Source organism: Phlebotomus papatasi, chromosome 3 (assembly GCF_024763615.1).
Source record: "Phlebotomus papatasi isolate M1 chromosome 3, Ppap_2.1, whole genome shotgun sequence".
Taxonomy (NCBI): Eukaryota; Metazoa; Arthropoda; class Insecta; order Diptera; family Psychodidae; genus Phlebotomus; species Phlebotomus papatasi.
Window position 1 is genome coordinate 33,822,458 of NC_077224.1, and position 27,385 is coordinate 33,849,842.

A 27,385-nucleotide genomic window follows, 5' to 3' on the forward strand; every position below is an offset into this window, starting at 1 on the left:
GGGACTTAAGACTAGCGATTAAAATATATAGCTATATGTGAGATTCATATAAAGGAATATGGGAGAAATATGAAGTGTTTGAAGGTAGCGTATGTGCGAACGATCAAAGCCTCCCCCCAGGTAGAAATTTCTTTAAAAAATGCTTTTTTTTAAAGAAAATTTCCCCTATCCTTGTAGGCAGAAACATCAGATTTTTTTTTAAAAAAAAGGCAATTTTTTTTACGAAAATTCCCTTATTTAAAAAAAATGACACCGTTTCTGCCTACATAGGGTAAATTTTCTTTAAAAAGGTATATTTAAAAGAAATTTCTCATAGTGTGTAGAGGACATATGATTAAAATAAAAATAAGCGACATTTATAGACTGATTTTATTGGCTTACTTAATATCCTTAATATTTAAGTATTTTGGCATTTTATATCCCATTGTTTTTTTTTTATTTTAAATTTTACAAATGTTTAAAGATTTTGGAAATGTCTAAAGAAAAATAGGATTTGTCATCGGACATCTGAGACGAATGTCCATAGTGTGTTATTGGGTATTGTGTCAGAAAAATGCTCAAAAAACTCGCGCAGCAGCGCTAAATCATGGCGGATTGACGTTGAAAGTGCAAAGCTCGAAAGAATCAAACATGTTTTTCCTCTAGTTTTGTGGCTAAAATTGCACTAAATTGCATGTAAATGTGAAGAAATTGTGCTGAACAATGTGGCCGACAACAGTGGATATGACACGAGATGAATGCCGGAGTCGTTTGAGGCATTTGGGTGAGTAAAAAAAAGTGTTGGGGGCTTTTGTACCACAGAGCAAAACAAGCTGAAAGATTTTTTGGAGGCAATTCTTGTTTGTGTGTTTTCAAAACAAATCCTTTTTGCCTCTTGTCCATATGTTGGGGACATGTAGAACTGGATGCATACTCGAGTGTTGTGAGTACCTTCCGGGCACAGGGGCATCTGACAGACAAGAAACTGGGTGTATTGAAGGATTTGCAAGCAATTCTGCACATTTCTGCTGATAGGCATCGCTGCGAAGTGCGAAGAGTGGCTTACGATGAAGAATTAAATACGGTGGCCACGAAGATTTATGGGCAAAATACAGCCCATGAATGGAGCAAGGAGGGACGAAGGACATTTCCCTTTTTTCCCAGGGATACCATACATACGGCTTTGATGCCAGCGGCTGATGCTGCTGCTGAAGAGGGAGCTAGACAAAATTCAACGCTGCCATATCCATCGGACACCGAGAGGATGCACAAACCCCTGGAACAGACGGGCACCGTGCCAGTGGTTACTGAGAATGAGGTAAGTAGTTTCTGAAAGAGTGAATTTTTTTTTGCGGTTTGTTGAAGGGATTAAATTGAAAAATCTGTGCAGTTGGTGTCAAAGACAGCAGCTCGTAAGGATGTCAAGCGATCTTTGGTGTCACTGGAAACTAGTCCAGTGGCCAAAAGGCGCATCGTTCAAGCACCTCTGGGCACAAAAGGTAAAGAAGTAGTGGAAGTACGTCGAGAAATGCCCGATAAGAAAAATCCCAAGAGATTGAAAAATCTCAAGTGGACCTCCCCGAAGAAATCTCCCATGTCTGACAGCGAGAAGAGCAATTTGGCCAGTCGGATTATGCATTCGTACGCCAGTCCAGCGCCAATTCCTGCCACTCTCAAACGAAGTGTCAGTGAGATAAAGAGCCCCATTGAGGAGGGTGGTGGTGGAAGGGTGCAGCTGATGCCCCAAATAGCCACATCGAAAAAGGACATCACGACGAATCTGACAAAACTCAGCCAATTGGGAACGTCCGGGAAGGCTGTTGTGAAGAAAGTTGAGAATCCGGGAGAACTACTGAAGAATTGGGGAGAGGAAGAACGTGCCCCAAGAATACCCATCACAGTCCAGGGAGCTGTGAAGAAAGTCAATCTCACGAGCAATTCACTGGCTACACTGATTACAGCCAATGGTGGAAATATTATCAAAAAGATCCCATCGACAATCACAAATGTCCTGCAGAGTCCGGGAATTGTCAAATCAATCACACCGAGTGTCATTACGACGGCATCGGGGCAAGTGGTGAAGCCCAAAGTGAAAATAATCAGTCAGCAAATTACTCCAGCTCCACTGACACCCGGAACACAAGTTAAAATCCCCGCTGGATTGCACCTGAAGACCCTACAGGGGCGTCCGGATAACATTAAAATTGTCACTGGGCCATCGGGTAAAATGGTCCTAAAAGCTGTCAATGATCCGGCGGTAAAAGCTAAAGTGGCACCACTGAAGAACCTCCAGACAGTGGTTTTACCACCAAAAACCACCACAATAGCACCTCCAGTCACCAGCAATAATGTCCTGAAGATCATCAAGGAGCCACCGAAGATGTTCACGGTGGAACCACTGGAGAATAATGTAGTGGTGCTGGATATACAGCCGGAACAGGCTGTGCAGGAAGAAGAGGGTCTTAGTTATGCCAGTCAAATCACCGAAGACACTCCAGTGGATATCCTACCGGCCAGTGAGGATGTTCTGGATGCCAGAGCCAATCTCAGGACAATTCGTGTGCCAAAGCGACCCCAACAAAAGGTGGTGACAACGGACTGGGAGGAGGAACTCGACACCCAGACCAATCACATTAGGACAAGGCACAAAAGTGGCGGGGAGGAAGATGAGGTGGAATATACATATCTACCGGAGGGCATTGAGGAGGATTGTGAGCAAATTGAGGAGGATGAAGTGACACTGGAGGATAGCTCAATGGATATGGTGGATGATGCCATTGTGGAGGAGGATTATCATGAGAATGGGCAGGAGGACATTGAGGAGGAGACAGAGGAGGAGCATCTTGTACAAGCAGAAGACGTTAATGGAGGACCCACACCAAAAATCTCCATTGAGACTCTCATCACAGCTGGACAAATTTTAGGTAAGTTCTAATTTACAGTTACTACACTGACAGTGAGAGAAATCCGAAAAAATCAAAATAACATTCCGAAAATGTTAATTTTACCCTGCAGTATTGATCCAAAATCGGTGTAAATATTACCCTTTTTAGGTGTATTAGTGGTTAAAGCTACCCTTTTCCATGTTACTTTTACCCTTAAAAAGGTGTAAAATAACATTAAAAAATGTTGATATACTTTTACACCTAAAAAGTGTTAAAGTTATGAGGAAAAAAAGTTAATCGCACCCTCTTTTTTTTCTCAATATACCCGAAATGTAGGCGATTTTTTCCAGCAGTTTTTATTTTCGAATTATAAAAATGAAATGTCAAGATGGCCAACAATAATTGCCTTGAACCCAAGACGTTTGTAGGATTTTTACCTGGGACTTTTTAGAGAATTTTGTAATAAAAGAATTCTTGGGCCCATAGAACATTCAAAGTTTGATACTCCAACAGGTTCAATAGTGTCTTGGCTAAAAGGTAAACGGAAATCCCTATAGCCACCAACGGCCGCAGCGATTTCACTGGATTTTCAGCAACCTTTTCTGCCATGTTCGCTGATTTTACCGCTAAAAATCCGCGTGGAATTCCCTGGATTTTTTACTGCTCAAAATCCGCGTAAGCTTCCGAGATGGAATTTGACGCTAAATTTCTTCCTAGTGTTCCATCACTGAGAAAAAATGGGGGTGCGATTAACTTTTTCATTCATTCATTTTCAACCGCTTATCCCTATTGGGGTCGCGGGCCCATGACATCCAAATTAGCAGCCCACGCTTGTCAATCCTCCGCCACTTCAGGAAGATGTTCGGGTTCGATCCCGAGGCGTTCCAAGGCAAGATTCTGAATTTGATTCAGCCACCTTGTCCTAGGTCTGCCTCGAGGCCGAGGTCTCCTCACAATGGCTTAACTTTTTTTCCTTATAATTTTAATACTTTTTAGGTGTAAAAATATATCAAAATTTATTAGTGTTAATTTTACACCTTTTTAAGGGTGAAATTAACATGGAAAAGGGTAGCTTTAACCCCTAATACACCTAAAAAGGGTAATATTTACACCGATTTTGGATCACTACTGCAGGGTAAAATTAACATTTCCGGAATGTTATTTTGATTTTTTCGGATTTCTCTCAGTGATGGACTTTTGCGGAACTCTGTATAGGACCATCTAATAAGAAACGTCCGCGAGTTTCCATAGACTTTGCTCTGACGAATATTTCCACGGCTTTTTCTATGGATTATTAGCGTATAATCGGCAGTCAGCCCTTTAAAAATTCGGAAAAAATCCTCTTTATTTCCACGAAATTCTCCGTGGAAATTTCCATTCAACGGCCTTAGCGGCTTCCGTGGTTTAATATTACGGAATTCCACGACTTTTCCAGTGGATTTTTTAAAATATTTTTCTTCAAAATGATTAAAAATGGCGTGGAATTTTCATAGAGAATTTCCACAAAGAAAACATCCACAAATAAATGGACTATAAGTGCCAATTGGCAACTTGGAACTTGGAGAGTATTCATCTATCAAACGAACACTCAGTTGTTCTACTCTTAAGTTGAAAATATTGCTACCATATCGTTCATTTGAGTATGTATAGCTCGCAAGAATTATAGCGTTAGGGCGAAAATAATTGCGGTTTTTCCGCGTTTACCTCTAATAGGGTAAGAGCTCATAATTTTGCCCAGTCTGCTTATAAGCATTGATGTTCCAAGTTTGAAGTGCGATATTTTCGATACTAATTTACTTTTTTTGTTACTCTCTTTTCAGAAGGGTTGTTTAGAAACTTAGCAAGTTATTTATCGTCTTATTTTTACTAAAATTAGTTTTAATACGTTTAAAACTGAATTGATATGTAGAGGCAAATTTGGCTCTTATTTTGGACAACTTGATTATTAATTTGGACAACTTGGCTGTAAATTTGGACAGCTAATCCGCCTCAAGAGGATGCCCATTGTTCTTCATTTCATGAACCAATTTTACCAAGTCCTCTTCCTGTTCATGTAAGGAAAACGTAGAATGTCACAAGAAGCCCGGAAGCTTCCCATATCATTCATTAAAGTGAGTTGACTTCGGTGCTCCAAGTACGTGCGGATTCGCTCATTCCCTGGCCTTTCCGGGAGCCTTTTTTGCTCCTTTGTTTCTCCAGGCATTTATCCAACCTAGTCATCACAAAAGCTAAAACTTCACGAAATTTCGTGAGAAAAACACCTGTCCAAAATAAGGAGTATCACCTCACTACTGGTAAATGTCTTAAAAATTTCCCATTTTTCACACGAAAAATCTAATTCACAAGGCAAATCTCACTTCAGGTCAAATGTACAAATCACTATTAACGTGAATCAACACAATATTCAATGAATATTCAATAATATCACTCAAAAAAAGCGAAGAAACATTGTTAGTACTTCACCACAGCTAAATAATGACCAGCGCACAATAACTTTTGTTTTGTAAACATGTTTTCAAAATGTCTATGAGAGTGAGCAAGATGACTAGATCTAGATCTCACTCACTCTTTTTGAAATGTCAAAAACATGTTTACTAAACAAAAATTATTCTGCGTTAGGCATTGACTGAAGTAAACACAAAGTTCTGTCATATTTCTCGTAAGGAATTGCTCACACTGAATTTTCAACAAAGCAATTTTAACTCAAATCATATTCAAAATTTAACTATTTAGTGTTAAAATCTTCCAAAAAGAACAAATATTTAGATAGAATTCATTATTCATCAAATATTGGAATAAAAATCCATAATTTTAATCAATTTATTTTTAGCGTCCAATTTTATCCTCAAAGTGTCAAAAATAAGAAACTGGACAAAATTATGAGCCTTTCCCCTATATATTGTTAAATGATGAATATGATGAACAAGAGTGGTACAGGTCCAGGCTTCCCAATCAGTATTGTATATAAGCCTATGGCATGAATAAATCAGTTTAGTCTATCCCGAAACCTCGTCTTGTACATTAACCTCCAGGGAGTCTTGGCCGGAAAGATATCAGAAAATATACTCGGAATATTCAATGGAAATTTTGTTTCAATTTCCATGGAATGATCTTAGATAATTCCAAGAAAATACTTCGGATTTCTTTTTCAAGGAAATCCACGCGAAAAGAAGCTAACTCCGCAGAATGCCAAGCGAAATATTAGCGTTTATTTCCCCGGGAACTCACGCAGAAAAATAGGAGGAAAATTCCATGGATTTTTCTGTTACTGTGAAACTTTGCGGCCGATCGGCTAAAGGGAGATATTCATAGAACGTCGTTTCTGTCTTAAATTGCTCCGGCACAGCTTTTAGATCAGGGAAAAATTCATGAAGTCGAAATTCGGATCTCTTTTTCTCACATGTTTTGCATGTATCTCATTCTCTCGCACTCTTCTTCTCTTAATATTCACTCCAAATTCAATTTAGATCATTCGAATTTGGTATGCGAAAGAATGAGATAATCATATGCAAAACATGTGAGGGAGACAGGGTTCCGAATTTCGACTTCCTGAAATTTTTCTGATCTAAAGGGTGTGTCGGAGCTAAAGAATTTATATCCAATTTCGATTATTGTATCTTCGGCACACATTTTACAGTCGAGTTCCTCAAATTTGAACGACGGTTTAGTTCAAAATGTTAAATTTGAGGTTATGTGGAGAAAGTTTTGCGTGGAGTATGAATTAGAACCATTTTTATTTGGTCTTTTCTCAATATTATCGTATATAGTAACTTCCACAACAAATTCCATTTATTTCACAATAAATTACATTGATATTCTCTAAAGTTATTTATCTTAATTTAGGGAAAGTGAACTCCATATGAATTCCGTTACGTTTTTGAAAATACTGTTCACAATTTGAGGAGTGAGAAATGTCATCTATACCCCCCAAATGTTCAAATTTGAGGAACTGTGGAAGAAAGGCTCATAAATTTGTCCAGTTTCTTATTTTGGACACTGAGGATAACATTGGACACTAAAAATAAATTGATTAAAATGATGGATTTTTATTCCAATATTTGATGAATAATGAATTCTATCTAAATATTTGTTCTTTTTGGAAGATTTTAACACTAAATACGTTAAATTTTGAATATGATTTGAGTTAAAATTGCTTTGTTGAAAATTCAGTGTGAGCAATTGCTTACGAGAAATATGACAGAACTTCGTGTTTACTTCAGTTCTTATTTAGCTGTGGTGAAGTACAGTAGACTCTTTCTCAATCGGGAATATGGGGCAAAATGTCATCCGGTTTAGCGATAGAATTGAGCGTCAAAGCCTTTGTAAATTCCACAAAAAGCGCTCAATTATAAAGAATCACTATAAAATAGGAAGAACTACAGCGAATTTGAGCAAATTAGCTTGATAATTAAACGTGAAAATTGTCACCAAAATTTGTCGCCCGATTGAAAAAGAGCCGATTGAGTGAGAGTCTACTGTACTAACAATGTTTCTTCGGTCTTTTTGAGTGATATTATTGAATACTCATTGAATATTGTATTGATTCACGTTAGTGGTGATTTGTACATTTGATCTGAAGTGAGATTTGCCTTGTGAATTAGATTTTTCGTGTGAAAAATGGGAAATTTTTTAAGACATTTACCAGTGAGGTGATGGTTCTTATTTTGGACAGATGTTTTTCTCTCGAATTTTCGTGAAGTTTCATCTTTTGTGATGACTAGGTTGGACAAATGCCTGGAGAAACAAAGGAGCAGCATCTCTACGTAAGAGATGTAGCGAGAAATGTCCTGAAAGGCCCCCGGAAAGGCCAGGGAATGAGCGAATCCGCACGTACTTGGAGTATCGAAGTCAACTCACTTTAATGAATGATATGGAAAGTTTCCGGGCTTCTGTGACATTCTACGTTTCCCTTACATGAACAGGAAGAAGACTTGGTAAGATTGGTTCATCAAATGAAGAACAACGGGCATCTTATTGAGGCGGATTAGCTGTCCAAATTTACAGCCAAGTTGGACAAATTAATAAACAAGTTGTCCAAAATAAGAGCCAAAGTCACCTCTACATATCAATTCATTTTTAAACGTATTAAAACTAATTTTAATAAAAATAAGATGATAAATAGCTTGCTAAGTTTCTAAACAACCCTTCTGAAAAGAGAGTAACATGAAATGTCAATTAGTATTGAAAATATCGCACTTCAAACTTGGAACTTCGATGCTTATAAGCAGACTGTCCAAAATTATGAGCCCTTACCCTATATCAGGAAAATTGTTTTTTTTTTAATATATTTCTGTCTCATTTTTTCTTACTCAAAATTCGAGTGACTCAAATTGAATTTCTTGTGATGTTTAAAAGAAGAAGAAGATGAGTGCGCAAGAATGGAATAGCAATAGATGGAAAATGTATCAGAAAGAATGAGATGTGAATTTTGATTTCATAAAGTTTTCCTGATCTAAAATGTGTGCTATGGGCATAATGGGAGTATATTTTGATAAAAATAAAAACAACAAAAATGAATTCTCTCAGTAAGACAAAATAACCTAATTCAGAACAACTTTATATTGAGGCCTTAAAGAGGGTTAAAAAAGGTAATTATCTTATGCCACTTACCTGTAATGTAGATAAATTTGTAGCAGTAGAGGCAGAAAAAGGAACTCTACATCTACATGAAGATTCCTGAAGCGACTTTCATCCGGTTTTGCCATAAATACATCCCAAGTTCAGATTTTCTGAAGATTTCGGGAGAACTTAGCGAAGTCTTCATGTTAGTTGAGTCTCATCTACAACGTTTATCATTCCTCCACTATATTTTTATTCCATTTCTTTGTCAGCAATAATTTGGATCGCGATCAAATAAATTAAGTGGGAAAAATGTTTCAAAGACTACCCGATTGACTACAAAATTATCTATTTTTTTTTTTTGAATAGAGGTAGGGTAAGTGAGCCAAATTTCGGCATAGTTGCATGCAAGCGTCAAAGTCTCAAGTTTGAAATGTAATATTTTAAATTCAAATTGATTTTTTTATTCTTTCTTCTTAAAGAGTGTTGCTTGGAACCTTGTAAAGAGTTTACCGTCTTTATTTACTCTAAAATCATTCTTAATACATTTTAAAATGAATAAAAATGTAGACATAGTTTTGGTGCCCTATTTCGGCCACCCTCATTCTCATAGTTCCTTGCCCTTCTGGAATTCTTCCAATGCCTTTTTCACGTCATCTCGTTTGTAGTAGCTACATTTTTAGTTATTCTTTTTCATTGTATAATCTCTAGAGTATAAACTAAAAATTTATGGAAATTCGAGGAACAAAAAAGGTGGCCGAAATTGCAAGCTGGCCGGAATTTGGCACATTTACTCTAAACGTGCTACTACGGACAATTCAAGCTTCAAACAATTACTTTTATGAAGTGTTTTAAATTAATTTGGTCTAATATAATATTAGGGTGCCGGCATTACTTATGGCCAGTCTATACTTATGGCCTCCTAACAGAAATCTTAAATTTTTTCTCATAAATTGATTTCGAGAAATTACAAATTTAGGAATATTTTATGTGCTATCTTGAAACAAAACTTTTAAACTAATTTACTTTTATATTCAGGTAGAATATTACTTATATTGCGAAAATCATTTCCGTGATGCGTTCGATGATTAAAAATACGTCAATTCGTTAAGAAATGTATTAACGATCTTACAATTTTTAATGACTAAATTCTATATCTTCATATGCAAATATTTAGTTGTATTTTTCAAAACCTCTTTCCTTAGTAAATATATTTCCTACCTTTACTTGATTTTCAAGATTTTTGAAACAATAAATGTTAAAAATAAGACAAGGCCATAAGTTATGACGAATTTGATAGGATTACTAATTTGTGGCCACGACATTCGACGCGTGCTGCCCTCACACGACATGTATCGCAATTTGATTTGGAGAGTTGTCAATCGTATTGTTTTCGTTTAGAGAATTAGTGTTTTCTAGCAAAAATCTAATAAAATTTAAGGTAAGCATTGAAATCGTAATATGAAATTGCTTGTAAATAAGTGTTGTGTTTGATCTCATTGTTTTTCTCCCATGAACTTGCGTTTTTCTGTAGATAACCTAACTTTTTTTCTTCTTACGACAACAACACCAAAGAAAAATAAGAGAAAATAACAAAAAAAGAGCCCTAATAGTCCTCCAAGAGGATGCAAAAATGATTGAGAAACACTGAGAATTATATTGACCACGACCATATTATTCCAGTTCTTCCAGCTGTGCCACATTCCTCACGTAAAACTTTGTAATAAAGTCTCCGGAAAGTCTCTGGAAGAAACTTCATCACGGAGGCTTTCACAGTGTCTTTAGGAAAGGAAACAAATGAGGATATTGTAAGGTGGACTCTTAATGCAGCCAAATATGTTTTGTTTTTTAATCACGAAAGACAGATTACCGGTCACCGTGAAGGGGAATCACCATTAATAGTAGAGTGCTCAATTATGACGAAAAGCTATGAAAAATTATTATAAAAACCATGTAAATAAATAATAAAAAATATCATATTACTTATAATTCCTTCCTTTTCTTTTGTATAAAATTTATTTTATTACTAAATCAGTTTTATATCATTTAAAATTGTGGCCATAAGTTATTCCACGAGTGGCCATAAGTTCGTAAAAGAGACCACAAGTTATGAATTTTACATGGTTGGGAAAACCACATATTTTCCGGGGTTTCAGGGATTTTCCTAAGAAATTCATTTGAATATATCGAAAGAAACTACATGAAAGAACCTACAGTTAAAATTTTGCTTCAATTGACTTAAAAGGTCAGCAGCTATAATCAGATATGTTCTTAATGTGGCCATATGTAATGCCTGCACCCTATATTAATAGCACGGTGCGACAAAATTTACCTTTTTGTGGGTGTCTTTGACGAGAGTGCCAAAACTTGTTAGAGGGTCATTTAAGGACCTCAAATCTGCAATCCGTTTGTCCGGGTCACCTCTAGATTTTTTTGAAAAAGCAAATTTAGTTTTTTGATGTTTTATAAAATTCAAAAATTCATATCTCCGGTTCTAATTATCCGGTGGTAGTCAAATAAAGCTTAACTGACGCGTAATTTCATCCTCTATAACTCTTGTGAACATATCAAGTATCTACGATGAAAATGAAGTATATTTTTAAAAGATTTTTTGAAAAAGGGCACCTAAAATGGTGCATTTTTCTGTGTTTTTTCCGTCTTCTAGTAATTTTCCCACTTTAATAGAGCATTTTATATGCCAAATAACTATGCCTAGAAGTTAGAGAATTTAATATTCTTTCATATCTTTTTGGTTTAAATTTTCTATCCTAATTCGTTTATTCACAATAATTTATTGAAAATAAAATGCATTATTATAAAAATAAAATCTCTTATTATATATAATTATTTGGTATCTTTGTCTAACCTACTGAAGAGCATTCTCTTTTGCATTCTCACTTACACATTTCATATAAAAAGAGGCGAAATGAAAAAAAAGAGACGTATATAGAAATAAAGAGAGAAGAATAGTTGTTATAAATTCCAAACAGATATTCTTCTCTCTCTATTTCTATATACGTCTCTTCCTTTCATTTCACCTCTTTTTATATGAAATGTGTAAGTGAGAGTGCAAAAGAGAATGCTCTTCAGTAGGTTAGACAAAGATACCAATATCATTATATATAATAAGAGATTTTAATGCACTTTATTTTCAATAAATTATTGTGAATAGACGAATTAGGATAGAAAATTTAAACCAAAAAGATATGAAAGAATATTAAATTCTCTAAAGCTGTCTATACATTAGGAAAAATATGGATGAGTGGCTCTTCAATAATACTATTGATAAAAAGCTTCAATTATTGAAGAGAATTATTGAAGAAAATGCCTCCACACAGGAGCTAATACGTTTCAATATTGGCACTTCGTGTCATCTCTCAAGTTTTCTTGCGGCTTGGGATTATTTTTCGTGAAAATTTATTATTTGGCTGCTGGAAAAGCGTGGAAAGTGTTTATTGAAGTTCATTAGGATAGTTTTTAGTGAATATTAGTGGCAAATTTACCAAAAGTGCGAAGGAGAAGTGTTTTCTAGAGATGTTTTTTGTAGTGGGATTCAACCAAGTTTTACTAGAAGTTTTCACTCGTTTTTTTTTTAAGTTATTGGTAGTAATCCCTTCTGTGCATCACTGAAAAGTTGCTTAATACCATATTTCAATTTCCAAAATGATCCGACACGTATCCGGGCGACAATAAAGTGTTTCAGAACTTAAAACATTGAAACATAACCTCAAAATTTGCTTTGATAAACAATTTGTGATGCGTTTGTGCAAAAAAATAGTTTTCAGAAAAGTGTTCAGCAGCAGAAGAATCCTGTTATCCAGAAGAGTGAAAAGCCTCAGTGGGATGTGTCGTTCTAGCACAGTGATACAAAAACTCTGGCTTTTGAATCGCTGACAGGTAGCAGCAGCAGCCTCGGCTGAGAAGTTAGCCTGATCGCACTGTTGATGCAAAAACTCCGAAGTTTTCCCTGATAACACTATAGAAAATGCCAGTGGGATGCAGAAACTGCTGGTGGTTTAAATACATCCGGATGGCTTTAGATCCACATCCAATAAACATTCCAAGAGCAAATAATGGAGTTCAAGAGGAAATGGCAAAGGGGGCTCGTCATAGGCTAGTCCTCTACATTTAGAAGGTGAGGGACTCTTATATCCGGCTGTTGGATTACAGATATTCACAAGCATCAGGGACTGTTCTGACTTGTAAGTGCTTCTGCTGCCCAAAGGTTCATGGATACACTCAGCAGCTCTTCCAGAGATTCACAGAAGGAAGTTGCAGAGAGATTATGGATACGATTCCGCTCCTGATGTAAAGAAAAATATCAAATATAGAAACAAAAAGTTAATGTATGTATAAAATTGCAAACACTTTTTTTTATTTATAGCTTTTTAATTAAAAAAAATAAAATCAACAAAATCTCTTGCTTTTTGCCAATATTGTGGCACTTCAACTGTGGCTCCCAGTGTCTTTGCTTGAGAAGATCTCGCGCCTTATCTATTCCTTGATATTTTCATTGTCTGTCAGCCAGTGTTTAGGTTTATATTGAAGAGATCCACGGATTGTGTTCCAACTAAAAAAACACGGGACCTGCTAATGCAATAGAATGTCTCACTTCCATCCAAATTCAATTCCTTACCTTGATCTGTTCTCCAGCTGGATGCTGGGATTGAGATCTGCTTTGTCTCAGAAGCCTCAATCCATGTCCAGATGCACAAATTACTCCCAATTTACATATAAACAAAAACTTTCACCAAAACTGGGGTGAATTCCACTAGGAAGTTACATTCCCTGAAACACACTTTTTTGTTTTTGAACTTGCACCAAAATCGACAAATAATATTTTTCGAATATTCTGCAACACAAAATATTCGAATTTGCGTGAAAACGAAAATTAATATATTGATGAAAATATCTAATGAACTTGATATCGACCATTTCTTCCATATTGCACTTCAATAATATTATGGAAGAATAATATTGATGATATTTGTCTCAATGTGTAGGGGTAAACAATATTGAAAGACAATATGGAAGAAAAGTCATCCATATTGAAACGAATATTGAAGAAATTGCCTCCACATTAGACAAATTTTCTTCAATAATCCAAATTTATGTCCATATGTTTTACTAATGTGTAGGCAATTTTCATCAATATTAAATATTGATTGCAAATATTGACGAAATTTTCTCCTAGTGTATAGACAGCTTAACTTTTAGGCATAGTTATTTGACATATAAAATGCTCTATTAAAGTGGGAAAATTACTAGAAGATGGAAAAAACACAGAAAAATGCACCATTTTAGGTGCCCTTTTTCAAAAAATCTTTTAAAAATATACTTCATTTTCATCGTAGATGCTTGATATGTTCACAAGAGTTATAGAGGATGAAATTACGCGTCAGTTTAGCTTTATTTGACTACCACCGGATAATTAGAACCGGAGATATGAATTTTTGAATTTTATAAAACATCAAAAAACTAAATATGCTTTTTCAAAAAAATCTAGAGGTGACCCGGACAAACGGATTGCAGATTTGAGGTCCTTAAATGACCCTCTAACAAGTTTTGGCACTCTCGTCAAAGACACCCACAACGTGTCGCACAGTGTAGCTAGTCCAATAAATAACTCAAATTTCCAGAAAAGGGCTATCTGTGAAATTTATTAAAAACATAGAAAATGACCAGTGATAAGTCCAGATAAGCTTATGGTAGTTGAGATTCTTTACAGTCAACTTCGGAGTGCTTGGAACTCGGGGTGTTTGCAACTCGGAATTCGTGAAAATTCGATTGTGAATTGAATTTTGGGGTAAAGAATCGCGTCGAGCAAATGGTTCCTCCCCATCTAAATGAATAAAATTGGCTCGACGCGATTCTTTACCCCGAAAATTCAATTCACAATCGAATTTTCACGCATTCCGAGTTGCAAATACCCCGAGTTGCACGCATTTCGAGGTCGCCTGTAAAGAATCTAAGCTACCATAAGCTTATCTGGGCTTATCACTGGCTTTTTTTGTTTTTTTTTTTTTATTTGTAATAGTTCTGGAAATGAGAAAACTTAAAAATTTATGGAATTTACAGAAACAATAAAAGTGTCCGATACTAAAAGCTGACTGAATTTTTGCACATAAAGAAAAGATTTTAAAAATAAAGGTAAAACCGTGTTTCGTAGAAAATAGAAAACGACGTTTTCGTAGAAAGGGTTAAAACAAAAAGTTGTAATTCAAAAACATCATTAGAGTAATCAGAGTAAGATAAGAGTTTAATCTGGCGATTGTGAATTATCTCTCCATCAGTAATTATCTGCCAAGTTATTTGGGGAGTTTATTAGTTAATTTTTTTTTTTCAAATTGATTAAGAAGCCCAAAGTCTATTCCTAGACTCTTTATCACGCTCATGGACAATGATAGACCCTACTTAAATTATATTAACTTCGTCCCAAATGTTTCGTGATCTTTAGACTGAAGTTCAATTCTTCACGACAAACAAATCCAATGAAAACTGTGTTTCTAGTGTCAAAGGGCAAAATTATGAATTTTTATCGCTTTTCTCTTGTGGAGAGCGTAAAGTGTCTCGGATAAGGGGAAAACGGTGCTTTGTACGAGATAATTGGTGCTGTTCATTGCTAAATTTCTATTCAAATCAGAAAATTGTCTAAATTAATAGGAAGTTTTTTTTCTACTTTCACTCGTAAATTTGACAGAAACTTTTATCACTAATTTCCTCTTTCTTTTTTTGCAGAATCTAATGAAATTGCAATGAGGGAGCAGGAGTGCAGTGGCATAAAATAGAATTATCATCATTTTCATGCGAGGTAAATTGGAAAATACAAAAAAAAAAAACAAAAACTTTGCTCATGTGAATAAATTCAACATCAAACAACAACCCCCCTAAAACAAATTCATCCCTTTAGTAATATAGAAGACATTTTAAGAAGCGCAAATTTGTTTCATAAAAATATGAATAATATTTCAAATAACTATGAATGTTTTATCAAGTAAAAGAAAATTGATTGAATTATGTTGCTATGAGAATTTCTCCTAACAAAAATTTTATTATACTTTACCTTTTTTTTTGTTTCACGTGAAAGTTTTATCTGTACAAAAAAAAAAGAATTGTAATGAAGTTGGAGAAAAGAATTTTGAGATATTAGAAAGTGTATATAATGACTGTAGAAAGTTGAATTTTTGTCTGCTTTCCTCAAATTGATGAAGAAAAAAAAATTGTATCTTTTTATCGTGTAAGGTTTTTCTTTTATTCATTTGCTATTTTCTTTTTTGTTTTTCAATGGATTTTTTTCTTGCAAAATTTCTACATAAAAGGGAAAGAATATACAAAGGTGAGAATGATCAAAAAAAAATGTGTAGAAAATTGGCAAATTTCGCAGTGACCAAAAGTCACGTGTGTCTCAAAGAAGTTTTTGAGCAAAGGAAGATTTTACCCTGTTGGAAGATTTTTTTTTCTTTTTTTTTAAATGCTCAGCATTGGAATTGCAACAAAAAGTGCACGAGATATCAGATGATGCTTCACTTTGTGACAGCATGAATGGACTCTGCAAGATATTGGACATTCTTTGAATTCACTCCTGACATTGAGATACGTCCATCCTTGGTCAAATAGACACTGTAGTCCTTGATAATTCGCTCACACTGTGCCTGATCCATTCCCGTAAAGCAAAACATTCCAATTTGATCAGTGATATGTTGCCAATTCCTCGGTGATCCCAATTTCTCCAATGCTGTCCTCAGATCTTGTCGCACACCAATAATTCTGTCAGCCATTCCCTTGACATCCTTCAGCCACTCAGATCGCAGTTGATTATCCTTGAGGATCTCAGTCACTAGCCTGGCACCATGAATGGGTGGATTGGAGTACATTGGACGAATGAGGATTTTCACCTGTGACAGAACCCTCTCGGCCTCATCCTTGTCCCTACACACAACTGTCATAGCACCAGCTCGTTCTCCATACAGACCCATATTCTTGGCAAAGCTCTGCGTGAGGATGATATCATGTCCGTCAGCCAGGAACTGGCGCACAGCAAAGGCATCATTGTCAATGTCCCCACTGGCAAAACCCTGATAAGCCATATCGAAGAAGGGAAAGAGATTTCGCTGCTTGATCACCGCAGACAATTCTTTCCATTGCTCACGACGCGGATCTACTCCAGTTGGATTGTGGGCACAAGCATGGAGCAGGACGATGGATCTCTCAGGGATTTTCTACAAAGGGGAAATGGGGATTTATTTTGTATTTTATTTCACTGACGACGGATAGTATGCACAGATACCAGCCGATTTATTAATTCGTTGATAAATAAGAGAACCTATTCACAGAAATCAGCTTCCTTAGGGGAAGGTTTTGCACCTTCGTAATGTTGCAGCTTCGTAAAAGTTGTTTTTTTTTCCAAGTTAACTAAATGAATTTCATCCATGGACATATAATCTAAAAGCTAGTCCTACAGTAGACTCTCTCTCAAATTCGGGCATTTGAGACCAAAATGTCACCCGAATTTGAGAGAAATTCGGGCGTCAAACTGTTTGAAATGTAACGATTTTTTGTTCTGCACACATTAAGTTTATATACCGTCGTTGCGGGTGACTTTGCACGTTTTTTCGCTGTTTTCAACTTTGCCCTCTAAAAGTGGATAGTTAAAGTGAAGGGAGGGGGGTTTTTAAGTAAAATTATTTGTATTCAGTTGTTAATGAATGGATTTTGTGCCAATAGCATTAATTTAAGAAAATTTTACTATGTTTAAAAAAATCAAGAAAAAAGGCTTGCACTGGGGATAAGGTGCGGGTGACTTTGCACTTTTTAATAAATACTAAAAAATCAACAATTTCTAATAATAAACAACAATGAAGATCTTCACATTTAAGGGTAAGATGCACGAGATCTACAAGATGAAATGATCGCCATCTTGATTTGACGTTTCTGTCCACCATTTTGAATAACTGTCAAAACCTAAAACTGGTCCGATTGGGTTGAAATTTTAGTATATTGTAGCTGATATTAAGACCTTTTCAGAACGTATCTATGTTCCAGTCTACGTCAAGTATTCACCTAGATACAGAGGATCAAAGTTTAAAATTTTGAAATATTCATATTTTTTCTAATCCTGAATTTTAAAACCTAAACGAAATACTTCAGTAACTATTAAAAATGATTGAGGCTTTTATTTTATACATTTATTTACTCTTACATAATTAAAATAAAATAAATGAAAAGTGCATTTATTTATTTTTTTAATTTTTTTAATATTTGCAAAAAAAGTTTTTTAGATCTCCAAATAATATGCTGTTATAAAGAGAAACATTACTTTTCTTTTTGTTTGTTATTTAGATCTCATCACCTAACGATAGTTACTGCCTTTTATTGTGATAGTTTCGATAAAAGAAGCTCTCCGTAGTTCTGTATTTATGAAAATCGTCAGTGAAATCAGCATTTGTCGTAACCTCCTTTTGACAACTTTTCAGGAGACGAAATTTTCAGTTCAGCTTTATTTTTCTTAAAAATGAACCCCGAATGCGATACATTTGAGTCATAATAATAAAAGTGGCACTAATAAACTGTAAGTTAACTCGAGAAAATCTTTATAAAATGATTTAAAAGCTGAAATATTGAGAAATATGTTAGGAGAAACACAATAAGATTTTATCGTAAGTTGCATCGTTTATAAAGCCGTAACTTCCAATGTATGGAGATCTTGGAAGTTACGACAATTTTCAAAAATGCGTTATATCACTTTGAATTATTCTAGTGATAATAAGCGCCTTAATTTGACTAAATTAGTCAATTAAACTGTTATCCCTGTCATTAAAAGCTTTTATTTCGTAACTTTTATTGAATAAATTTCGTGCGCCACGTCGCTTGTTTTGTTTTGAATTAATGACAGATGGGTAGGGATTTTTTCTCACAAATATTGAATTAAAATGACTTAATCTTGCATTATTCGCAGTGTGTTTGGACATTTGGAAGAGTTTGTGAACGTTTTATTGAGAAATATTACATTTTTGCTGCAAATTACAAGCCACGCAAGTGAGCAAAAAAGTTACGGCAAATGCTGATTATTGAAAATTTTGTATGGAAATTTGTCGTAACTTTCCCAAAATTGGAAGTTACGACAAATTCTGATAAATTATTCTTAATTAAGGGCACTTACGATAAATTTTGTTTAAAATAATTTTTATTTGGCTTACAAAAGTTTCTTTTTCTCGAATGCGTTTAATAAACAAAATTACGCTGATTCTAAATATGTATATATCCCAAAATCGCAAAAATTAAGTTACGATAAATGCTGATTTAACTGACGAAATGTCAAAAATTTGAACTTAGAGCCCCAGTATCCAGACAATCGCTTGACCTAGGTCGAATTTTGTATATGTTCTGAAAAGGTTTTGACATCAGCTAGAACATACTAAAATTTCAGCTCAATCGGATGAGATTTTTGTTTTGACAGTTATTCAAAATGGCGGACAGAAACGTCAAATCAAGATGGCGACCATACCATCTTGTAGATCTCGGTCATTTTATCTTAAATTATCAAAAATTGGATAATTTTTAGCCAAATACTTCTATAATAAAGCTTAAGAAGGCCCATTACATGCAGTTTTATAATATAAATCATGCGTTCTTAGGAAAATTATAGTGAAAATAAAGTATTTTAATAAAAATAATGAACAAAATCGAAGTGGATTATTCTAGCCAGATAAATTTAGAATAGATTTGGGCAATTTACTTATCTGAAATCGATTTTGGAATTGGATCTTCAGATAACTTTTTCGCGGAGTCGTTTTTTGACAAAATACCTATACTAGGATTTCATTGACTATTACTGAAACTACAAGAATCCTTTTGAGGATCATTGTACCTTACTTGGTACTTAACATATCCCCTATATACTTTGACATGGTAGACCAGATCGGCGAAGACTATCAATAAGTGCTAGAATTGTTCAAAGTCTCACGAACAGCAAAGTGCAAAGTCACCCCCCGAGTGCAAAGTCACCCGCAACGACGGTACTTGAATTTATTGTAGATTCCATGGAAATAATAATACAAAATCATATCAAAACTAAGACAAACTATGGCGAATTTGAGCATATTTGCTTCATTTGATAATCATAATCAAATCTGGAAAATGTCAACAAACTTTTTTCGAATTTAACTGCTGCCCGAATTAAAAAAGTAGCCCGATGTTAAAGGAGCTGATTTTAGCGAGAGTCTATTGTACATCTCACATTTCCTGACAAACTTGGAAGCCTAGGCCTTTTTTCCTGGGTCCAAAAGGCAAAAATAAAAAATGGGCCTAAACTCGTAATTCTAATGTGGAATATTTTACGCATTTTTGCACACTTCAAGTGTCTTTTCGAAAAAGCAACTATTGCAAGTTATAGAGGGTTTATCAGGGTTAATAATTTACCGTGAAAATCTTTTGCTAGAAGAAGGTCGTTTTTGTGGGTGGAGGAAAATTCATAAAAATTACCACCCTTGCAGCTCAGGAAAATTGAATTTTGCAGCTTCGTAAATACATCTGTCAAAATTACTGACCAAAGAATTTAAGAATTCCTCACTGTTTTGGGTCACACTGTGCACGCCGCTCGGGATATTTGGACTCATCAGAGATTCCACTGAATAAATTCACAAGAAAATTTTGGGATATTAAACAATTTTCGCTAAAATCTCGAAGGAAAACACGCACTTCCCCATCAAAATGAGACTTCATCGGATGTTTTTTATTTCGCTTCTGTCAAATTAAACATTAATCTTGAATCTGCTTATGGTAGGTGTGATTCTTTCATTGCCCGTGCGGTGCATTTTGAGAATTTTTCATCCAATTTGCTTTGTTTTCATGCGGAATTTTTCGCATTTTACTTTTCACTGGTAATTCTAAAGATTACAATAGGTGTGATTACTATACTTTCTGATTTGTGCAGTGATGAAACTAGACTGCTTATGGTAGATGTAATTCTTTAATTGCCACTTCGATGTATTTTGAGTATTTCTCATTCAATTTTCCTTGTTTTAATGTGGAACTTCCCATATTTCACTTTAAATTGGTAGCTGGTCATTTTTGAAATCAGTTACACTCAGTCCCGGGATTATACACATTTTCGAGGCCGAAAAACACGCGCGAAATGGCATTATGCATCGAGGAAATTTGCATATCCGCAGGGGCTTTCTTTTGAATAAATCTCCGGCCGGAGAACGAATTTTACGCGGAGTAAAAATAGTGAAAACGAAAAGATTCAACTGTTTAATAGAAATGCATTAACAAACAGTACTTTTTGGTCAGAGTTCTTCAATAAATAGTTAGAATATCTAAAAAAATTACCTTAATAAAAGGAATTAAAGTTTCATTATGAAAAAGTAACAAAATGTTTTCAAATTTCTCGCGTCGCAACATAGTATACATTCAGGCGTATTTCAAAAATGATTTCATAAATTGACGCCAAAAAGTAGGCAAATGTGCATAATTGTATGTGCATAATTCCGTCAGGTGCATAATCCCGCCGAAGTGAATAAAGCCGGGATTGAGTTTGTTTTTTTTCTAAAAGAAGTTTTACTTTAACTGATTTTCCACAGATCTAGTGAACATGTAGAGCTCATTCGACAAAAAATAGTCAGTTACAGCATTTACAGTAAATTTATAGGGTCGAGGGAACAGCTGTTGGCAATTTCGTCAAAATATTGAAATTTATTTAATGTATCTAATAAAATGCAAGTAATATGACGTTTTTTCATTAATCTACCTCTTCATATAAGGATATATATTCAAATTTCATATCGCAAATGGTACAAAAGAGGGTGCCACTAGGTCATGACTCAAGTTCTTAAAGTGCCAATAGGTGTTCCTTTGGGTCCCGGTCAAAATCCCGAAAGCCAAAATCCGAAAAGGCAAAATCCCAAATTGACCAAAATCCCGAGTAAAAGGGAAATTTTCTGTGTCTTGGGAAATTATTCTAAACATTTTCCTCCATATAATTTCATCCCTTTCAAGATTTCGAACATTCGGGATTTTGGCTGCCACCGGTTCCTTTGACCCTATTTCTTTTTCGACTATAATTTTTTTAAAATCAACGCAACAGCAACTAATGCGACAGGCCCACGCCAGAGCATGTTGGAGCACCCTCCCTGAATTAAGCTCCATTGCCCATTCTAAAACAGCCACGAATCTGGCGTCCTCCTCGCTTCACTGGTATGGACCGACTGAGGCACCGATTCGATTGTGCCTTCGGAATATCTCGTCAAGCACTCACAACTCCATCTAGCGAAACTATAGCGATATCGTAACTTGAGGTTAGCCGCCGTTATAGCACTCCTCAGAGTTACCACCCCACCTGAACAGTGACTGGTACCATTGGCTTAGAAGAGTCTTCGTCAGGACGGGTCTTCTTCCTCCAACTCCTCTAGGCTCAATAGTTCTACTTACATATTTAGTTATTATTTTATTAATACTTTAAAATTTTTCATGTAAGTATTCTGATCTTGCTCTATTATTTTTTTCTGACTATTCATTAGTTTCTTCAGGGGGGTGACATTAGCTCTGAAAAATGCGACCAGTTTTAGTGTAGAGCTTTCCCTGTTTTCGTATACATTCCACGAGATATCTCCAAAACTACGTGGGTTGCCAATTTGGGGTTTTCGGTTGCCTATTCAATATTAAGTTGGCTTTTATTTTGCATTTATATTTTTTACTAATTCTTTCTACAGTTACAGAAAACAGCTAATAAACCCAAAACTTTTTTCGGCGCGCTATAAACGTATGGGAAACATAGGAAATGTCATGCCCCTGAGTTTCTTCATCAAATATTAATATAGAAAATTACCAAGGGCCCATATGTTATAAAACACGAATGCACATTTTCTTCTACAAATTAATTACACTTTGCAAAATCCTACAAAGAAAATAAATGTTCATTAATTAGCTGAGGTGCTTGCAATTTGGGACAGGGTGTATTATAAGCACCAATGCAATGTCCTGAATTTAAGATTCCATGGCTTCAATACAAATTTAAATTTTTTGTTAGGTACTTCCTTTTTATAAGTGCTGTTTGGGACCTTAACAAGCAGTTTATCGTCTTTGCCTTTTCTAAAATTAATTTAAATTGTATTAAATAAAAAAAAATGTAGAGAAAAATTTGATTGCAATTTTGGACATTTCTTTTGCAAATTCGGACACTTTTCTTGCAATATTTTGGACTGATAGGGAGCATCTAAACGGGGGGATTTTATTTCGAAATCGCCATTTAGACACAAAAGTCCCCCACTGAGCTTTAGACCGGTGCATTTTTGCTTATCTTTTGGCGCTTAAAATCTCCCTCTTTGAAAGCTCCATTTGTTTATCTTCAAATATTTTGACATTTTAGGTGACAAATCAGGTGAAATAGGGACACGGTATCGATCTCTCTTCTGAATGTATCATTTAATCTTCTTAATATGGTCGAATTGTTAACAAGACATCATTAAATAGAAATAAAGAAATAGTTAGATAGAATAAAGTTGATTTATAGAAAAATAAAAACTTAGGATATTCTCTTAATTTAGCAATAATATTGGCATAAAATCCTGCGGTAGGACGGTTTTGATATAGAGGATGGGTGCCTCATCTCCTCTTCCTTATGAAGTGTTCATCACCAGACATAAATATCAACTTTACCACTCTTTAACAAATTCTTTGACTGTAAAACACTATGTGAATGACTTCGAAAGAAAATAGAAAGTCTTCCAGACTATCTATTTTAGTCAGAGCACACTTGGAGAATTTATAACAGAGGGTGAAGAAAATTTATCTCAGGAATGAACCACTAGAGGAGATTTCCCGAGACTCATTGGTGCATAGCACAGTGGGGTGCATTTCGAAATCCCCCCGTATAGAAGACGCCATAGGGAGCATCTAAACGTGGGGATTTTATTTCGAAACCGCCATTTTGACACAAAAATCTCCCACTGAGCTTTAGACCACTGTATTTTTGCCTATCTTTCGGCGCTTAAAATCTCCCTCTCCGAAAGCTCAATTTGTTTATGTTCGAATATTTTGACATTTCAAGCGATTTTAAAACTTTTTCTTTGTATTTCAAGAGATGTTTTTCTCGTGAACTATTTTCAAAATTATCAAGAGTCGAAAAGCAGATGATATGGGGACACGATATCGATCACTCTTCTGAATGCATTGTTTAATCTTCATTAATGGTCGAATTGTTAAAGTTGGTTTATAGAAAAATAAAAACTTACGATATTGTCTTAATTTAGCAACAATATTAGCATAAAATCCTGCGGTAAGACGGTTTTGATATAGAGGATGGGTGCCTCATCTCCTTTTCCTTATGAAGTGTTCGTCAACAGGCATAAATATTAACTTTACCACTCTTTAATAAATTATTTGATTGTAAAACATTGTGTGATTGACGTTTGAAACGTTTCGAAATAAAATAGAAAGTCTTCCAGACTATCTATTTTAGTCAGAGCACACTTGGAGAATTTATAACAGAGGATGGAGAAAATTTATCTCAGGCATGAACCACTAGGGGAGATTTCCCGAGACTCACCGGTGCATAGCACAGAGGGGTGCATTTCGAAATCCCCCCGTATAGAAGACGCCTAAAGGTATACTATCTAAGCCACGAGTTCAAACATTTCGCAAAGCATGGGACGCTTTGCCGCTCATTTTATTACTTCTATTTTCAATTTGATCAAAGGGTTAAATCTGTTGTAAGTTGGTAATAAAAAAAGGCATTGAATAAACGAGCAGTAAAAAGTCAAATTTGGTCAGCAAAAAATTCGAAATGATCAGTAAAAAATAAGAAAATGGCTAGTAAAAAAAATAAAAAAAGGGCAGCAAAAAGTTTAGAAAGATCAGTAAAAAATTTAAAAAAGAGCAGTACTTTATTAAAAGCAGTCAGTAAAAGATGAAAAGTGGTCAGCAAAAAATTAAACATGATCAGTAAAAAGTAAAAGATGATCAGTAAAAAACAAAAAGTAGTCAGTAAAAAATAAAAAGTGGTCAGTAAAAAATTTAAAATGAGCAGTAAAAATATTGAATTTGGTCAGTAAAAAATTAAAAATGATCAGTAAGAATATTTAAAAAGCAGCAAAAAATTAAAAATGAGCAGTAAAAAATAAAAAGTGGTCAGCAAAAAAAATTAAAACGAGCAGTAGAAATATTCGAGATGATCAGTAAAAAGTTAAAAAGTGATCAGCAAAGAATTAAAAATGAGCAGTAAAAAATAAAAAAATAGTCAGTAAAAAACAAAAAGTGGTCAGCAAAAAATTAAAAAGTGATCAGTGAAAAATTAAATATGGTCAGTAAAAAATTAAAAATGAGCAGTAAAAAATAAAATTTGATTAGTAGAAAATCAAAAGTGGCCAGCAAAAAATTAGTTCAGTTTTTACTGACCACTTTTAATTTTTTACTGACCTCTTTTATTTTTTTGCTGACCACGTTTTAATATTTCACTGATCAATACGAATATTTCTACTGATCATTTTTAATTTTTTGGTGACCACTTTTTATTTTTTACTGCTCATTTTTAATTTTTTACTGCTTTTTTTTTAATTTTTTTTGCTGCTCATTTTTAATTTTTTGCTGAACAACTCGAATATATCTACTGATTAATTCGAAGTTTTTACTGACCAAATTTAACTTTCTACTGATCAAATTTAATTTTTTACTGACAAAATTTAACTTTCTACTGATCAAATTTAATTTTTTACTGACAAAATTGAAAATTTTTGCTGATTATTTCGAATTATTTGCTGATCAAATTTGATTTTCTGCTGACCACTTTTGACTTTCTACTGACCACTTGTTTTTTGCCATAAAAAATAATGGAGGAAAGTACAGTAGAGTCTCTCAAATCTGAATCTCTCAAATTCGAACGCCGTTTGGATTCAAATTGTCAATTGTGAGGTTATGTTAGAAGGTCCGTATTCTAGGTGAATGAAAATCATATTTATGTGCTTCTTCCTGAATGTTTACATACATTATGGTCGTGTAAAATGAAAAGGAAGTGTGTTATCACTAAGATTTGCGAGAAAATACGGAAATTTGATTCAAAGTACAATTTAATCTCACACAAATTTCGTTAGTTTTGAAAAAAATCGTTCGAATTTGGGAGGTGAGAAATGTCAAAAATACCCCCCGAGCGTTCGAATTTAGGAGACTTTACTGTAAAAAATCTTCAAGGAATGAGTCTTTGACTTATTGTGGACTCCCTGTAAATTAAAAGTGTCTATCTCTAACCGTTTGTCCTCTAATAGACATATAATCTATAGACAAACGTACGGTCATAGTTAGCATAATTTTTCAGAAAATTTGCAGATACGTCAAAGTGAGAGTCCAAAGAAAAATCGAAGGGTACTGATACTGCTCTCTTTTGGGCAATAAAATGACACAATACATGCGAGCATATCGCGAACTTTCCATGGCCATTGTCTTTCTTCCTGATTTAAAAATAAAAAATTTCCAATCTAGTTGGAATATTTCCAACTAGAACTAGACCAATAGATTTTCTTACAAGATTAGCTTTGTTTTTAACTAAGTACTTATTTGCTTATTCTATTGGAACATTATATATTTTTCTGTAATTTTCTGACGACTTCTTCAACAAACAATGATATTGCATTCTTTTACTCGAGATTTACTACTCATAATCAGCAATTATCAGTTTATTATCTAATTCCATTGAAGATTTCTTGAGCAATCCGTCACTTGACACTTTCTATACTTGTTTCATCTCTCAAGAAAAATATTTCAAAAAAGAAATTCTCAAGAGCAAAAATAGATCTTTACGCAGAGAGAGATTATATTTTTGAGCTGTTGACAATCTCTCTGTAGAGTTGCTTTGTAGTGGGGAATCAGCTGGGGTCAGTGTGGGGAGGTCAGGAAAAATTCCAGTTCAATCTGGATGTACTTACAGAAATATCCTCGAGAGCTGCAGTAAAGTTGAGACCACAGGATTTGGGATCGTAGTAGCGGTAGGAGTTGATTTGGAGTCCAGCATGTTTGAAGATGGGCACATGATTGCCCCAGGAAGGCACTGGCAGGTAGATTTCACGAGAGCCTGGGAAGAAGGAATTGAGGAAGGCTGCTGCCACTCTGAGAGCTCCTGTTCCACTAATGCTCTGGACAGTGGCATTGCGACCGGCAGAGAGGACGGGATTGTCATCTCCGAGAGCCAGGGCAATGGCATGTTTAGTAAATTCCGGATAGCCACTGATTGGAGCATATTCTTTGTCCATGCGACTCTCAGTGATTCTCTGCTCAGCTTTGAGGATACTCGGTAGCACATAGGGCTTCCCATTGTCATCCCTGTACGTACCCGCACCCAAATTAATTTTCTTGGGATTTGGGTCTTTCTTGAAAGCCTCTGCTATTCCCAAAATTGCATCCGGAGGCCCCATTTTCACATCTCCCCACCACGTTGAACTGCAAACATGTTCCCCATTGAAATATTGTTGTAAATAGAGACCAAAAAGGCCGGCAATTGAGGTGTGAGGAAATTAAGATAGGTCAGGGAACACCTTGCGGTAATGCATGACCTTGAGACGAGGTCAAAACGCGGGAATCCGCATTTTCCAGGTTACGTCACTCCCGGTGGAGAATTACGAGCTAAATACACATGTTGCATGTGAATAATTGAGATAATTACCTTGCCCGCTGTGCCAGAACACTTGACACTCCATTGCAATTCCTCAAAAGAGATTTGGATACTAAAACTAGTGCTGGACTGGACACCATCTTTCACGAGAAATTTTCACTCTAGACAACACTGATTCCTTCGATTCACTGACGATTTTCACTGCCAAATTGAATTTCTACAGAGCGTACAATTGATTAAACCTTCTTATCACGCAGAGATAGAGCCGCAATATAGCAATTTATTTAGAGCAATCAATGGTGTTTTTTGCACCACGAACACAAGTGCAAAAAAAATGACGGAGAATTTTCGTCAATAGCTCGCGAAT

At 35.1% G+C, this 27,385-nt stretch overlaps 2 protein-coding genes across 2 annotated transcripts; one reads left to right on the forward strand and one right to left on the reverse strand.

Annotated features, from left to right (window-relative positions):
* The first annotated feature begins 568 nt into the window (after positions 1–568).
* On the forward strand, positions 569–15,664 carry LOC129805375 (BRCA2-interacting transcriptional repressor EMSY-like). Its single transcript, XM_055853255.1, has 4 exons — positions 569–763; positions 900–1,297; positions 1,370–2,903; positions 15,162–15,664. The coding sequence occupies exons 1-4, from the start codon at positions 703–705 to the stop codon at positions 15,209–15,211; spliced, it is 2,043 nt and encodes a 680-aa protein (XP_055709230.1). The 5' UTR covers positions 569–702; the 3' UTR covers positions 15,212–15,664.
* On the reverse strand, positions 15,651–27,385 carry LOC129805376 (aspartate aminotransferase, mitochondrial-like). The gene is made up of 3 exons (XM_055853257.1): positions 27,070–27,385; positions 26,336–26,846; positions 15,651–16,642 (listed from the first exon to the last, which is right to left on the reverse strand). The coding sequence occupies exons 1-3, from the start codon at positions 27,156–27,158 to the stop codon at positions 15,947–15,949; spliced, it is 1,296 nt and encodes a 431-aa protein (XP_055709232.1). The 5' UTR covers positions 27,159–27,385; the 3' UTR covers positions 15,651–15,946.

What these genes read in the sequence shown, in the direction of transcription:
- LOC129805375 (XM_055853255.1), top strand. Translation starts at nt 703, where the DNA reads ATGTGGCCGACAACAGTGGATATGACACGAGATGAATGCCGGAGTCGT. An exon ending in CAGTGGTTACTGAGAATGAG is followed by an intron (nt 1,298 to 1,369) that starts GTAAGTAGTTTC and finishes AAATCTGTGCAG; the next exon opens with TTGGTGTCAAAGACAGCAGC. An exon ending in CACAGCTGGACAAATTTTAG is followed by an intron (nt 2,904 to 15,161) that starts GTAAGTTCTAAT and finishes CTTTTTTTGCAG; the next exon opens with AATCTAATGAAATTGCAATG.
- LOC129805376 (XM_055853257.1), bottom strand. Translation starts at nt 27,158, where the DNA reads ATGGTGTCCAGTCCAGCACTAGTTTTAGTATCCAAATCTCTTTTGAGG. An exon ending in GTTCTGGCACAGCGGGCAAG is followed by an intron (nt 26,847 to 27,069) that starts GTAATTATCTCA and finishes ACATGTTTGCAG; the next exon opens with TTCAACGTGGTGGGGAGATG. An exon ending in CAGCTCTCGAGGATATTTCT is followed by an intron (nt 16,643 to 26,335) that starts GTAAGTACATCC and finishes TCCCCTTTGTAG; the next exon opens with AAAATCCCTGAGAGATCCAT.